At 52.2% G+C, this 14,250-nt stretch overlaps 1 protein-coding gene across 1 annotated transcript; it reads right to left on the minus strand.

The window, feature by feature from the left end:
• Positions 1-1,937: 1,937 nt before the first annotated feature.
• Positions 1,938-13,757, minus strand: LOC126650604 (maestro heat-like repeat-containing protein family member 6). The gene is given in 17 exon segments (XM_050335590.1): positions 1,938-2,029; positions 2,338-2,382; positions 2,659-2,761; positions 2,888-2,989; positions 3,146-3,208; positions 3,210-3,302; positions 3,428-3,604; positions 3,860-3,997; positions 4,106-4,220; positions 4,499-4,636; positions 4,724-4,911; positions 5,154-5,304; positions 5,564-5,688; positions 5,873-6,433; positions 6,548-6,612; positions 6,854-6,992; positions 13,671-13,757. Coding segments are annotated over 17 exon segments (2,382 nt in total).
• Between the last annotated feature and the right edge of the window lie 493 nt (positions 13,758-14,250).

Below are 14,250 nucleotides of genomic sequence, written 5' to 3' on the forward strand. Positions count from 1 at the left end.
AAATCTTGAAGAAGATTGTGGGAGATATCTATATCTGGCTCTAGTTTATCCAGACATCTGCTTGGAGAATGGGACTCTCCAAAAGCAGACATCATTCTTAATGAAACACAGGATTGGTATGTGTTAGCTGAATTTCACACCTTTTTCCAAGTAGTGGGGAAAAATATTTAGGCCTAATAATAAGTAATGAATCCAGATATTTTTAAGAAAATGAATGTATAGCCACTGGTTATAGATAAATCTTTTTTCAACAAAGCATTTTAAAGAAGAACTTTTTGGACTATTGGTCCTAGGATGCTCTCTGAAATTTCAGTTCATCTGTGCTCCAGCAAGGCTTTTGCTTAGAGGATGCAAGAAGCGGAAGCCAATGTTTGTTTCTTTTCTCTGACCTACTGCTGAGTAATTGAATCATCCCAAGCAACAAGCTAATGTTTTTTCTCCCTAGGAGAACATAATGTTACCAGGAAAAGGAGAGGAGGGAACAAAATCAAAAAGGCATCTGCAGGTATTTATTCCAAATGCCATACAGAGAATATCTGAGACCAGGAAAAAGTATTTTTGTAGCTGAAGAAAATACTCATAAATCCAAATGAGCATGGGTGGGTGGTGCTGAGCCCCTGACACCTGTGGGGTCCAGGAGGGTACAGCAGACCTGGCTGATGCCATGGAAATGCAGATAGGCAAAACCAAGAATGTAGGACTTGACTTCTGGCATATTTTTCAACATTTCTAGGGTAGATACATGAATTATAAATGCTCAGAGGTGCTAGAGCATCAGCTCAACAGACTGGCTATTTCCATATGGCAAAAAACATGCTGAGAGAGGACAACCTGGGCTCATTATGACTCTTAATGAGTACCCAAATGAGTATCCAACTTCCAGATATGTGGCTAAGCTAACTACTTTGAGCCAAGACCTGTTGTGGGTAAGTTTTTAATTCAGTGTCCTGTGGGCAGGAAGAGAAATGAGGCAGAAACTCCCGCTTCGCTGTTCTGGACAGAGGCATGCAAACTCATGGCAAGTATTGCTGCTGTCGCCTAGAAGATGCTAAAGTATCAAGCTTTTCTTTGCCCCAGACTGGCTACATGTGGGATTAGACTGCTCTGCTGCAGAGGAGGTGACCCTATTTACATGACTAAGATATCTGTTATAATAATACTCCAGTGTGGATGCATGCACATTTCTTTCATTTCATCCTTCCCACAGTGCTGATTTTTAGGCCTGATGCTGTCTGTGGCCTGAAATAGTCATCTGGTCTTTGGCAAGGGCAAAGTTTCTAACTCTTGCTGGCTAGGCATGTGTTTTATGAACTTGGGTCCCTGTGAGGTGGTGGGAAATGAGCGAGTTCTTTTAATCAAACTGATCTAAACTGATGTTGCCATGAATGAAAAAGCCCAGAGATAGAGAAGATGTGCTAAGGGTGTGGTTGAAGGCCTTTGAATTGGCTGGCCTTGAGTGTGTGCAGCAAGATCTTTAAGTCCATTTAATGTTGTGGAAGTGGCCCTTTGGGACAGGGATCTTTGCAGCCTGAACTGCCCTTGTGCCTCTGTGTGTGTTTCCATGGTGCAAGAGCAAAAGAAAGGTAGGAGCGAGCCTGTGTGCTGCAGGGCTCAGGGTTTGTGCCGATTGAGTTCCACAAACATGCAGCTAAGGAGGAGAAAACTTCTGTTTATTAACCTAAATAAACCTTATGTATATTAACCTAAACCTTATGTTTATGAAACTTCTTAACCTAAGGGGAAGAGGAGGGAAGAACTGTGGGCAGGAGAAGGGAATAGTCAGGGAGGGAGGGAGCTGTACATAGGGCTGGAGAGGCCAGGAGCTGCATGGTCTTCCCGGTAGGCTCAGTTGGTTGGAGCCCAGCACCGCTGAGAAGTGGTGTCTTCGCTGCTGTGCGGTGCTGTTCCAGGCACATTGGTTGTCTTGGTGGAGAAGACTACTTTCTTACTGCCCGTCGAAAAGCAGACAAGACTGCAGTCTGCATGGTGGAGTAGGAGGGGCAGTCATCTTCGGTCATGACTTCGAGGGCTGGAAGAGAAGAACAGAGCCATGGTCAGATCCTTGATCTGCGGGTTCTCGAGGAGTCCCTTCTATTAGGTCCATCCCAGCCAGCTGTTGCCGTGGCCAGGAGGGAGCAGGGGTCCCCAGGATGAGCTGGAAGGTGCTGGCTCCCAATCCTCCCCATGCCCCTGAATTGTGTTTGTGCTCTGCCCACAGCACCCTGGTCCGTGCAGGGAGCAGAGCCCTGCAGAGGCGGGGCAGGGATTGCAGCTCCCTGCCCAGGGTCTGTGCTTGTCCCCACCAGCCTGCATTGAGAGCCCTCAGTCCTCACTCACCATTCATGATGGGCTGTAGGTCTTGCATGTGCCAGGCGGCGACCCCTGGGAACAGAGAGCATGTCAGGGCCTTATTGGCACAGCTCCCCCCAAGTGGCACTGCCAGCCTGGCCACACACGGCCCCCTGGTCTGGCAGGGCTGAGCACGGGGCCTTCCCGCATGGGGACACCCAAGGGCACGGCTGGCAGAGGGCGGCACAGCCGCCAGGGCACTCAGGGCTCCACAGCAGGTCCCTGGGCCTGATCCTGCTGCCACTGCAGCATCTGGGGCTGGGGCCGAGGTGCAGCAGAGCGGGGAGGGACCGCGGGCTTGTAACTCACCCATGAACCGGATGGCCGCCTCTCGCAGGGGCTGCTGTTGGCTCTGCAGGTATGGCAGGGCCTGGCGCAGGTGTTCAGCCCTCCTGCTCACATCCTTGTCCATCTGCAGAGAGCAGCAGGGCACGGAGGGAAGGGTTGGCTCAGGTTCTGCCCTTTGTCCGGCTGCTGCCTGGGCATCGGAGCTGGGGGCTTGTCCACCCTGGGGCTGGGCCATTGGGCTCATCCTTACCAGGCAATCGACAAACTTGATGGGCTGCTCTCTCCTCAGCAGCTGCTCGAGATCCCTCCTCTTGAGGAAACTTGCCGCACAAAGCAGTGTTTCCCGAGAGGCCTGCAGAGGAGCAGAGATCTGGACATGGCACCACAGCCCAGGGCACAGGACCTGCACTCTGGGCCAAGGCCAGGAGGAGGCTGGAGCCTGCGAGGCACCCGGGCAGGAGACAGATGAGCCCCTGGCACAGGGACACCAGAGCCCACAAGAGCTCACCTCTGCCACGCACTGGTTCTCATCGTGCAAATGGAAGAACAGGGGGACCAGGCTCTGGTGCACCTGCATATTCAAGGTCTTTCTTCTCATCTTCATCAAGCCACTCCATCACCTCTCTGAAGAGGCGAATGGAGAGCAGCTGCACATGGGTGTTGTCCTGGTGCAGAAAGAGGAGAAAAAGACCTCAGCACTGGCTGCTCCAGGCCCAGCAGGCACTGGTCCAGATCTGAAAATCCGCAGGGCACAAAGCTTGCAGGCAGCACCAGGCAACCAGAGCCTTACATTATCAAAGAGTGGCCGGAGCGCCTCAGCCAGCTTCGGGGCAGTGGAGCTGAATGCTTCGATGTCCTTGTCCTGGAGCATATTCAGGAACACAGAGAGGGTCATCCTGACCACATCTCCATCTCCATCATGAAGCAGCTCCACGAGGTGCTCAGACAGGGTGCAGATGCTGTCGGCCTGTGTGGAACACAGTGCAGTTCTGTGAAGCCCTGAACAGCTGCCCCACCAACAGCTCTCTGGTGCTGCAACCCCACCCTGCTGCCACAGGGCCCAGAGGACAAAGGCCTGTCCCACAGGGCCTGGGCAGCTTAACAGGGAGGCAGGAGAGCTGGAAGCAGCTGCCACAGCTCCCAAAGCCCAGCTGTGCCCGAGAGACTGAGTTTCCCAGTCCCAGGCTCTCAGTATGGCTTCAACCTGGTGTCCCCTTCTCACCATTGAGGGATCCACACTGAGCACAAGGAGGCCTCTGAGTGCCAGGTGACGGCTCTCAGGGCACTGGCTGTGCAGGTGCTTGGCTAGGATAGGCAGGACACTCTCATGACATTTTCTCCCATCCAGATAGTCGAGGAGCTGGAAGGCAGAGAGCAGTGACGGGGGGACCGGGTGGCAGGAACCCGGAGCTGCACAGGGCCGTGCCCAGGCAGCAGCACAGGGCACAGCGCTCGCCACCAGGCTCACCTCAACAAGGAAGGCCAGGGCAGGCAGCTCCCAGCGGGGCTCCTCCCTGCTGAGCAGCCTGAGCAGGTGGGTTGCAATGCCGGAATTGAAGGGGGCCAAGACACTGCGCATCTCCCTGTCAAGAAGAGAAAGGAGCCATCGATCCTGAGCAGGGTAAGCAAAGCTCTCCGATGACTGACTCCCAGAGGTCTGGTCTTTCTGCAGAAGCCCTGGACTGGACACGGGCGCGTTAGGAGGTGGCTCCTCCTGTGCACTCGTCTCTCACATCCTTTTCCAAACTGCTCCCCCAGCCCTTGGTGCCAAGAACGTCTGGCCCACAACCATGGAGGCTGTGTAGGGTGCCTCGTGCCCAGGGGACAGATGATGGTGGCAGCAGGGAGAAGGGTGTCTCACCTGGCCAGCAGCCCCACTGCATAGTGGTGGGTGTCAGCATGGAGCAGGGTGTCCCAGCCACGCTTGCGTTCCACGGCCACCACCTCGTTCTCCCAGTGTAGATAGCAGAGCAGGGCCTTGATGGTCTGTACAGCAAATCTGTGTGCAGAAGAAAGCCCAAGTCATGCTGGGAGCTGTGTCCCCAGTCCTGAGGGTAGGGGAAGGAGAGAGGATTGGGTGGAGCACCTGTTGGGGTTGTTGGGAAGGTCATGTTGCTCCTGACATTGGCTCCAGAAGGTCTTGACCTCCTCTGGCATCTGCTCTGTGCTCATGAATACTTGGAAAAGCAGAGCCACGAGGAGGTGGGGGGCATAAATCAGCACTGCGTCTTGGCACTGGGGCTCCTGGATGATGAGCCGCAGTGCCAGGGTTGCCTGCAATAAAACCACACGGAGACAGCGCTCAGTGGCCAGACGTCCATGTGGCCGAGCCTGAGCGTGGGAGGGAGAGGACAGGGGAGATGCAGGGGGAGCAGCCGGCCTGGTGCCCCTGAAGCTGCCCCTCAGGCAGATTTGCATGCACACGCCTGAGGCAGGGAGATGCAGTGGTGGGGGAGGATGGAGAGCCACTGGAGAGGTGACCTGGAGAGGAGCAAAGACCAGTTCCAGAAACTCACAGCCAGGGCAAAGACGTCTTTGTTGTCACCACCGTCAGAGGAGGACATGCAGTGCAGAGGCCAGTCCTCCATCACTTGGAGCAGTGCTGGGATCACCTTCTCTGCTGTCGTTCCTGAGGCAGCGATGGTCCTCCAGATCATTGCAGCAGCTCTGTGGAGCCAGAGCCCTGTGTCAGGGGGGTGTTGGCCACAGTGCCATGGCCTGGGTAGCTGTGGGGGCTCAGGCCGCAAGGTCATGCTGCCTTGAGGTGCAGGGAGGGCATATGGATGAGGGACTGACAGACCATGGCTGAGAAATGGAGGGGCCAGAGGGTCCTGGAACTCTCCATCTGTCTGTCAGACCGGGTGGGACAGGCTCTGGGGTGATGGGTTCTAAAGGCTGAGTAGCCCTGAGCAGCTGGTCCCTGTACCTGTCACACGCTGGGGCACAGCGCAGGAGAGACATCACCACATCCTGAGGGTGTGCAGCAGCCAGCCTGAGAATGTTAGCGTGGAACGTGAGGCACTGCTGGATGTATGTCTCAATGTCCGGCACCTGGAGGGGGAATGGGGGAGAATTGGAGATCCGCCAGTGTGAGGAGGTTGCCCAGCTTCTTCCAAGAAGTGCTTCCCTTCCCCTCACATTGTGCTGGCCTCAAAGGCTTAGGCAGCCATCAGACCCAGCTTGAGGGCCTCAAAAGGCCTCTGTGGGACTCAAGCCCTAGCCACAGGCTGCTTACTTGCTTCTGGTTGGAGAGACCTTTCTCCTGGAAAAAGTCCAAATTGAGAGCAGCAGTCACACCATGTGTGGGCATGGCATCAGTGTTCCCGATGCCCTCAGTCACTGTGGTGTCGGACTTTTCCATAGGATCAGTCACTGGGGTTTCAGCGTTTGTTACGATGTCAGTCACCGCAGTGCCAGGGATTGCTGTGCCATCCATCGGTGCGATGTCAGGGTTTGATATGCCATCATCTGGCATGGGTGCGATGTCAGCCTTTGCCAGGAGATCAGTCGGTGCAATATCAGAGGTGGTTGTCTCGTCAGCCAAAGCAGTGTCAGGGTTTGCTGTGCAATGAATCGGTGCCATGTCAGCCGTCGCCGTGAGATCGGTCATTGTGGTGAGAGGGCTTGTCAGGTCCTGGATCAAAGCAGTGTCAGAGGTTTCTGTGGGATCAGTCGGCATGGAGCTGACATCAGGCTGTGCCTTGAGGTCGGTTGGCTTGGTGTCGGGCTGTGCCATTTCCTCAGGTGGTGTGGTCTTGGGTGTTCTACGCCGAATTCCCACGAATTTGAGAAACCTCTGCAGGAGAACAAAGGGTGGGGAAGAGAGGAAATTCCCATGGAGTGCTCCAACAGCAGTGCTTGGCTGAGAGGTGACAGCAGGCAGAGCCCAGGTGGAGATGGCTGCAGGTACCTGAACTGCTCTGCGGAAGCGGCCATGGGCACGGACGTGCTCTTCTGTCCGGTGCTGGCCTGGATCTGCCAAAGAGCAATTGCAGTCAGAGCTGAGGGCTTGCGGGAGATGGCAGAGAACACAGCCCAGCCCTTCGCTCCACAGGCAGGGCGGCCTCGGGACACCCAGTGGATGGAGCAGGGATGCATGGGGGATCAGCCTTGGCCCCTCTTCCCCGCTCCCTTTGCCTGGCCTTGTTCCACAGGGGACGGGCAGGGGCCAAGGTGGCTGCAGCCACCAGCCCTGTAGCCCAGGTCCAGCACTGACCCTGCTGCAGGGGCTGGAAGTCTTGCATGTCCTCAGGTTGCCTTGCTGGGGCAGGCCCAGGGCCTTTGTTGTTCCTCCTGAGAAGCCTGCACAGGCCGGAGCGTCTCCCTGCCATGCCACAGTCTGTCCTCAAGGGCACCTGCAAAAGAGACACCTCGGAAAAGCCCCTGCTCGCAAGTTCTGCAGAATGGCCTCAAGGGCACGTTCCACAGGGATTGGGGACGCCTCAGACAAGCTGCGGGTCCCCAAGTCCTGTGGTCTGGCCTCAAGGGCCTGGTCCACAGGGATTGGGGACGCCTCAGACGAGCTGCGGGTCCCCAAGTCACGTAGTCTGTCCTCGAGGGCACCTTCCACCAGGAGTGGTGGTGTCTCGGAGAAGCTCTGGGTCCCCGACTCCCGTGGTCTGGCCTCGAGGGATGTTGCTAGAAAAGGAATCCTCTGAAATGCTTCTGGTCAGCGACGAATCGAGTTGGCTGTGAGGAGATTCCTCACAGCACCGCTCTGTCCCGTCCTGTCCAGACGCGCGCTCTGAGCACTGTGGCGAGGCCGTGTTGCCACCAACACCTATATCAGGACGTGTCACAAAGGGCCCTTGGACCCACTGCCCCATTCCATCCCATTGTCGATGGCCACCATGTCACAAAGGGCCCTGTGACACACTGCCACGTGCCCTGGGGCCTTCCCCAGCCTGGCCAACCTGCCCCAGGTTGAAAGGAATCCATTCCCTAAAGTGTCTGAGACAGCTGGATGTGAATTTTAGAAATGGCTCATGAAAGAAGCAAACACTCCCCTGCTGTGTCTGCTCTTGGCAGCAGAAGGAGCCCCCTTGGCTGCCAATGGAGCCCCAGTGGGAAGGGTACGGGGTCTCCACAGAACCTTGCCATGCCTCCTCTGGAGAAGTCTTGATTGGTGGCCACCTAAACACAGGGGTGTGACACAGAAGGACTATTTGGGCAAGGGCCCAAATGCTGCTCTGACCCCTTCAGCTGGGGCTGCACCGAAATCAGCATCTCTGGCAAGTCCCTGCCCAAGCAGACCTGCCTCCCACAGCTTGGATCCAAATCCAATCTTTGATATTAAACAATCCTGAACTCCAAGACTTATTTTAGAATAACGCAGTCAGTGCTTAACTAAAGAGTTTTAATGGAAAAACATTACAAACGTGCTAGCAGTTTTAAAGTGCAAATACAGTTCATGAGCAACTCCACTTTAGCAGGGGTTTTGCTGCAATTTGTTCACTGGACTGACAACATACCCACCTTCCCAGTAGGGATTGGGAATTTCCCAGTACTTCAGACCTCTTCTGTGATTTGATGATACAGTAAATCCAACTTTAGGGTTCCTAAAACCAGACCACCCCTCAGAACCCTATGCCCCAAAGTGCTGTTGTTGCTGCATAGAGTCCCTCTGCCTGTCTGAGGACACTGCTGGTGTAGCACCGCACAGATGAATTTTATGGCACATCTCCTGTCACCTGCCTGCCTTCAGCTGGAGAAGCAACCAGCCCAGACTCTGACCTGTGCTTTCTGACTAGCTGGAGAGATCAGATGCTGAGAGCTGGGGTACAACCCAGGGGAGCTGTATCCAGAGCTGCAAAGATGCCTAAAAACAGGCAGTGCAGCTCCACGCTGTGGGGAAGGAGGGGAAGTAGACAAGGAGCTGGCACGGATGGGAGGGGGAAGGGTTCTCTGCTCACTGGCACCCAGTGACATCCCCTTCTGCTGGGATGCTGAGGGGTCTTCACTGACCTCCCCCTATCCCCAGGTCTCCCCTTGTCCCTTCTGTGGTGCAGGGAGGGCTGGGAGTTCCCCCCTTCCACAGGCTGTTTTGTCAGTCTCCTCTGAGCTGTACTGCGGCTCCTGCCACTTGACATTTTCTTCCACTTATAGCCTGGAAAACAACAGCAGGTGACTTTGGGAGGATATTGGACCTAGGACCAACAAAGCCCCATGGAGGACTCTGCTTTTTATCTTCAAAGGTGTGTTTCTGCCCACAGGGGATGTCCATGGCAAAATTCCCTGTGCTCCCATGAGGAGTGCCCCTGGGCAGGGGTTAATCTTCAAGGTCCTTTTCCTGCTGCCGCAGAAACCACCTCTTCCAGGTGACAGGCCCAGCCTTTAAGAAGGAGTGCCCCATTGCTTGTGTGGCACATAGGAATCTCTAGTACTGTGGTGCCAGGGCTGGCTCTCCACTGATTAACACTCACGAGGGTGCTGGAAAGGTCCTGAGCAACCCTGATCTGAAGCATCGATGTCCCTGGCAGAGGGTCATCTGCATGCAGGATAAACCCTTCCCTCAGGGATTAATTGCTGGTGGCCAGGCCAGTCCATGGTACAGCAAGTAAGGCTTAGTGATGAAACCAGGTTGCCTGTGCCAGGGTTGCCAGCTAGGGGGAAAGAGGGCTGAGTACTGCCAAAAGACATCTGGTGCAATATGCCTGGGAAGTGTGGCAAAGGCACACTTGCTACGGGACCAGTCAGGCTTGGTTTCAGCAGGGATAACTCACAAGACTGATCTGAACAAGTTATTGGTCCATGTGCCCCACTGAGTAGCAAGTGCTGAGGGTGTTTTGAGGCATCCAGCCATGGTTAGCAGCTGGTTTCCCTTTGAGTGGTTTTGCCCTGGTTTGAACTTCTCTCAGGCTGCCCTTGGAAGATCACCAAGTGAACAGTTCAGCAACACAGTTTCAGCTTGGTATTGTCAAATGGATCCAATGGCTTTCCTATTATTTTGACTGACAAAGCCAGTTGTACCCTTTAACTGTCACAGTTTCCATCAATCTGTCTGCTCGTCTCTACCCCTAAATGTCATCAGCAGTGACATGGATCCCTGAGAGTCTTGTTAGTGTGTCTTGCTGGCAGCATCTCTACTTTTGATCCCAAATGACAGTCTCAGCCATCTGTACTTTGATACTGGTACTCAAAACAAGGCAAGGAGTCCACTTTCATTGCCTAGTAGCTCATGCCAATCTCCAATATTGCCATCCAACACTGGGAATATCTTTATTTTGCTTTTGCCAAGTCAGGTAAGGTTTCTTTTGTGATAAACTCTTGGAGGGAGGTTGTTTAGTGCACTATTTAGCTTGCTTGGATCTGTTCAAGTGCACAGCTTGTTTGCTGCCATGATTGCCTTGGCTGGAGATTTCCTTGACCTTCCTTTGGCATTGTATTGCTCTTGTTATATTTTCTCTTAACATGCTGTGTAGTCAGGGAGGTACCTGTTGATGTGCTTGAAGACTGGAGCCTTTTAGCAGCTTGGATGTGAGGAGATTGTGGATGTAGTCTGCTTTGGTCTCATGTTTTTATTCTGCCCATGTTTTCATTATGTGAATATCTCATCCCAAGTCTGGCCTCACTTAGATTACAAAATTACACAATTTTACTGAAGCTGCTGTATCAATAACAATGGCAGCCCTGTCGCTTCTTCTTCCCATCTCAGGCTTGTCATGTCCCAGATCTGGGACTCAACCACTCACTTGGTGCCCTGTGGTAGCTGTCTCTCAGGCAGCTATGCACCATGTGGGGACACCTCTCCAGGCCCCTCTCGCTCATGGTGATATATCCAGTTGTCTCACGTGCTGCCAAGGAAGGTACTTTTAGAAGGTCTGAACATCTTGTGTGTAATTTACAATCTCCTCAGGGGTATTTGGATCCTGCCAAGCTTTAATTTTGCTTTGCTTAATTGCAGGTTGGGTTTGTTTTCTGTGTGATGCTGAGAAATGCCTGGGAACTCACCCTGCTTACCATCAGTCCCTTTGCTTGTTTATCTTCTGTTTTTTTCTGATTCCGTATCACTTCAAATCAGTATTAATTCTTCCTCCCTCTTTCCTGAAGCTTTGACATAACAATTTCTTGCAGTAGTTACTGTTGGTGACCACTGTGGCATTTGCTGATATACCCTGCCCTTTATTATTCAGAAGTAAAGCATTTGTGGTGCCTTTTTTTACACCAGATTTTCCTCCCCTGCTTTGTCCTTTGTCCTCCTCTGCATTTCCTTGTAAATAACTTCTGGTACTGTTTTTCCATGTATTTCTGGGCTTTTCCAGGCCTGCTTTGTGAACCATCTCTGTGTCTGTTTCTTGCAGGCTGCCTTTGGAGATGATCTTAACAATGTCTGTGCACATCTCCAGGTCTTGGGTGGTAAGCAAAATTCCTTGGAGCATTTCTGAGCCCTGTCCTGACATCTCAGTATTGTCTCTGCTGCCTGTTAAGGACAGGCTCTTTCACCTCTGCTGTAAGCCCACAGATTCTACAAGGGTCTCTGAAACAAGTGACTGAATTTGTCCTGGTGGTTGTTGTGCCTCTGCCTTATCCAGGAGGTCACAGGAATACATTTTCATGGTGCTCTCATGCAGGTGCTGGTTGTGTGTGTGCAGCAGAGGAGCTGTAGTGTGTCCCTCTGCACGTAGGCACACACAGCTGGCAGCTGCTCCCCCTTCTCCTCGACGTGACTCCAAGCAGCAGCTTTGGTCACTGGCCTCAGGAGGAGCTGGGCTGGCTGGGTAGGGGCATGGAGCTCTGCAGAGCATCAGGATGCCGTTGGGAACAGTGCTGAAGTGCTGGGAAGTGACTGGGAACATGATGGTGGTTGCAGAGCTCCTGAGATGTACAGTCAGAGTTATGAGTGAGCGAGACCCAAAAGCCACTGGTCACTCTTGAAGGTGATGTTGAAGTTGTGTTATGTGGTGGGCAGAACAGATGGGAGTTGGGCTCAGCTCTGCTACCACCTTACCTAGAGTGCCTTTAGTCTTGTCACTTGTGCTCTCCAGGCTGGGATTTCTCTGTCTGTTACATGGGGATTTTGTGGTGTACTTTAAGATCAGCAGATTGACAGCTATTCAAAAGATAAATCTTATTCTTTTATCAACATGTTTCTGTCAGCAGGGCTAACCTAAGCTAACCACTGATCCAGATGCTCTTGGAATCAGCTGGGAGTTTATACATCAGTTCCTTGCTGACATGCTGTCTCATCCAAATTGTGATTTATGATGCTAATGCTCTCTCAACACTTTTCTAATTTTTTAATAAAGATACTTTTGTGAAGTATTCCACTTCAAGCCCAGACCAGATTTATTCATATGTTTAAGTTATAAACAGAGTAATTGGTGGAGCAACAACTTCATTAAGTTTAACAGACTGGCATGGCTGAGAAAGAAAACCGACCTCCTCTGGAGCTATGCCCAGGTGGGGAGTCAGGAAGGCAGAACACCACATTAGTAATCACTCCACTGATGTTTTCTTACTACACCAACATTATATTGGTAAGGAAATTGCATGCTTCACTCTTTGACATAGTTACGGTGATAAATTGGGTGTACAGAAGAATTAATGATGAAATTAAATGGAGTTATGAATATATATAAGACCTCTTTCCCAAGGTCAGTTCTGGATGACACAGCAAAGATACTATAACAACAGGTAAGATGTGGGCTCGGTCAGTTGTGGGTAGCATGTTGCTGAAGGCTGGATGCAAATGTTTGCTCAGGGGTGCAAAGAGATGGAGGAAGATAGGAGCTTTCAAGTCCATGATATCCCCCTCTGCTCTTGAAGGAACCCTGTTTTTAATAGAGCCTGTTGCCACCTTGGTGCTAAACTAAGCCCTGCACCCTTCACATGATGTGCTTTGTTAGGAGGCCATGCAGGACTTGAGAGCTGAGCTCTGGGTGCTGCAGAGACACGTGCTGTGGAGACATCCAGTGTTCCAAAGGATGGAGACTTGGGCTTTTTGGATGCTACTCAGCAATTCAGGAGGCAGTTCAGTCTACTTGGCCCTATCCTAATCTCTCAGTGCAAGTAATTTGGGTCAACATTTCAACAATGAGTGGTGATTTTTTGTTTCTTTTTCAAGCACCTTCATGTTTGATTGTTTAGCTTTGAGTAACTAAACTGGATTCAAGCCAAAGCTGCTAGCCTCAACTCTGCAAGAAGGGCTCTCTCAAGTAGTACATCCCAAACACAGGACTTGTAATTGCCAATTGCTTCTGAAAAGCCTGTCCTGTCTCTCAGTTCTCTGTGGTGCACACAGACATAACAGTGCTTCCTTTGCCTCCAGGAATGCTGAGGGCATGGACATAGTTAAAGTAGAAGGGCACTCTCAGACTCAGCGGATCAAAGAAATGTCTTAAATAGATTTATTATTTTTTTTCAGATTTGATTCCATTTCCAAAGTCTTTGTAATTACCACCATACAGAAGTCATACATCTCTGCAGGCTTTGCCCCATGAGTGGCTCCTACATCATTCCGGAGGAGCTGCACACCCTGCAGGGAAACACTTTGTGAAGTGGTTCTTGAGAGACATCCCTGTGCTTTCTAAGTGATACAAGAAGTTTTATTCACATTTCACCAAGTGACCTTGCCCAGAGCTGCAGCTCTGAAGTAAAGTCCCTACAACTCTGCAAGTTGTGTGTATGCAGAAGAGTTTTGTCTGCACTATTTTTCTGGTGAGGATGTCCTTTTCTAAGGTGACAGTATTAAGTTGATCAGTTTTCATTCCTCTTTTGTTTGCACTTTGTAGAATAAATGGAAACAAGCTAGATTTGCTTTCTAATTGGTGAGTGAGTGGGTCTGGTTTCTATCTGATAGCAAGGAGAGGGGAGATGTACGCTGCCAGAGGAGGGCTTGGGATCTCTCAGCTCTGCAGGAACTGGAAGCTGCTGCTTCTCTGGAAGGAAACATATTACAAGCCAATGTCCTCCCGTGTCAGGGCACCGAGGTACAGCCTTAGGGGAGCCAGGGATGGGAAGAGCTGGCAGTGAAGTGTGTGCATGCCCTTGCAGATGAGCTCTGCTTCTCTGGGCTGAGGCCACGCTGGCCCAACACGCCGTGGGGTCATGCAGCCACCCAGAGGGACATCGCAGCTCCGTGTGCCAGACGCGACACTGACCTCTGCTTCTCTCCTCCTCATCCTTCCAAGTACTTTCTGGTAAATAATCTAAGGTATGGGGATTTTTACTCCCCATAGTTTCCAGCCCCGGGAAAGCACTGCCCGATGGGAATGTGGCTCTCCCTAGCCCCTCTGTTGCCTGGTGCTGTATGTGCCGAATCCCTCCAGTCCCTGTCCGACTCGCACCGGCAGCAATAGCCGGCTCGTGGCAGCAGAGGGAGTCGGAAGCCCGGCCACGGGTTGGGGCTCCGCTCCCCACGCTCCTCCCGCCCCCTGCGCTCAAACCTAACTCAAAAACCCTCAGCTGGATGAAGTATGAAGATGCGCCTAATTTTTCAGACATGAACTGCCTTTGTCTCTAGTGCCAAGGAGAGCAACATCTACCTTGAAGTTTTATCATGTAGGGAAATATGACGTTTACGATGTTACATGCAGTTTTGAAATTCCCATCCCAGTGGGAGGCAAATTCTGAGGCAGAATAGATTTCCAGCCTGCTGTTTCCAGGAGGCAGCAG

Source organism: Myiozetetes cayanensis, unplaced genomic scaffold (assembly GCF_022539395.1).
Source record: "Myiozetetes cayanensis isolate MyiCay16 unplaced genomic scaffold, myiCay2020 scf6-25, whole genome shotgun sequence".
Taxonomy (NCBI): domain Eukaryota; kingdom Metazoa; phylum Chordata; class Aves; order Passeriformes; family Tyrannidae; genus Myiozetetes; species Myiozetetes cayanensis.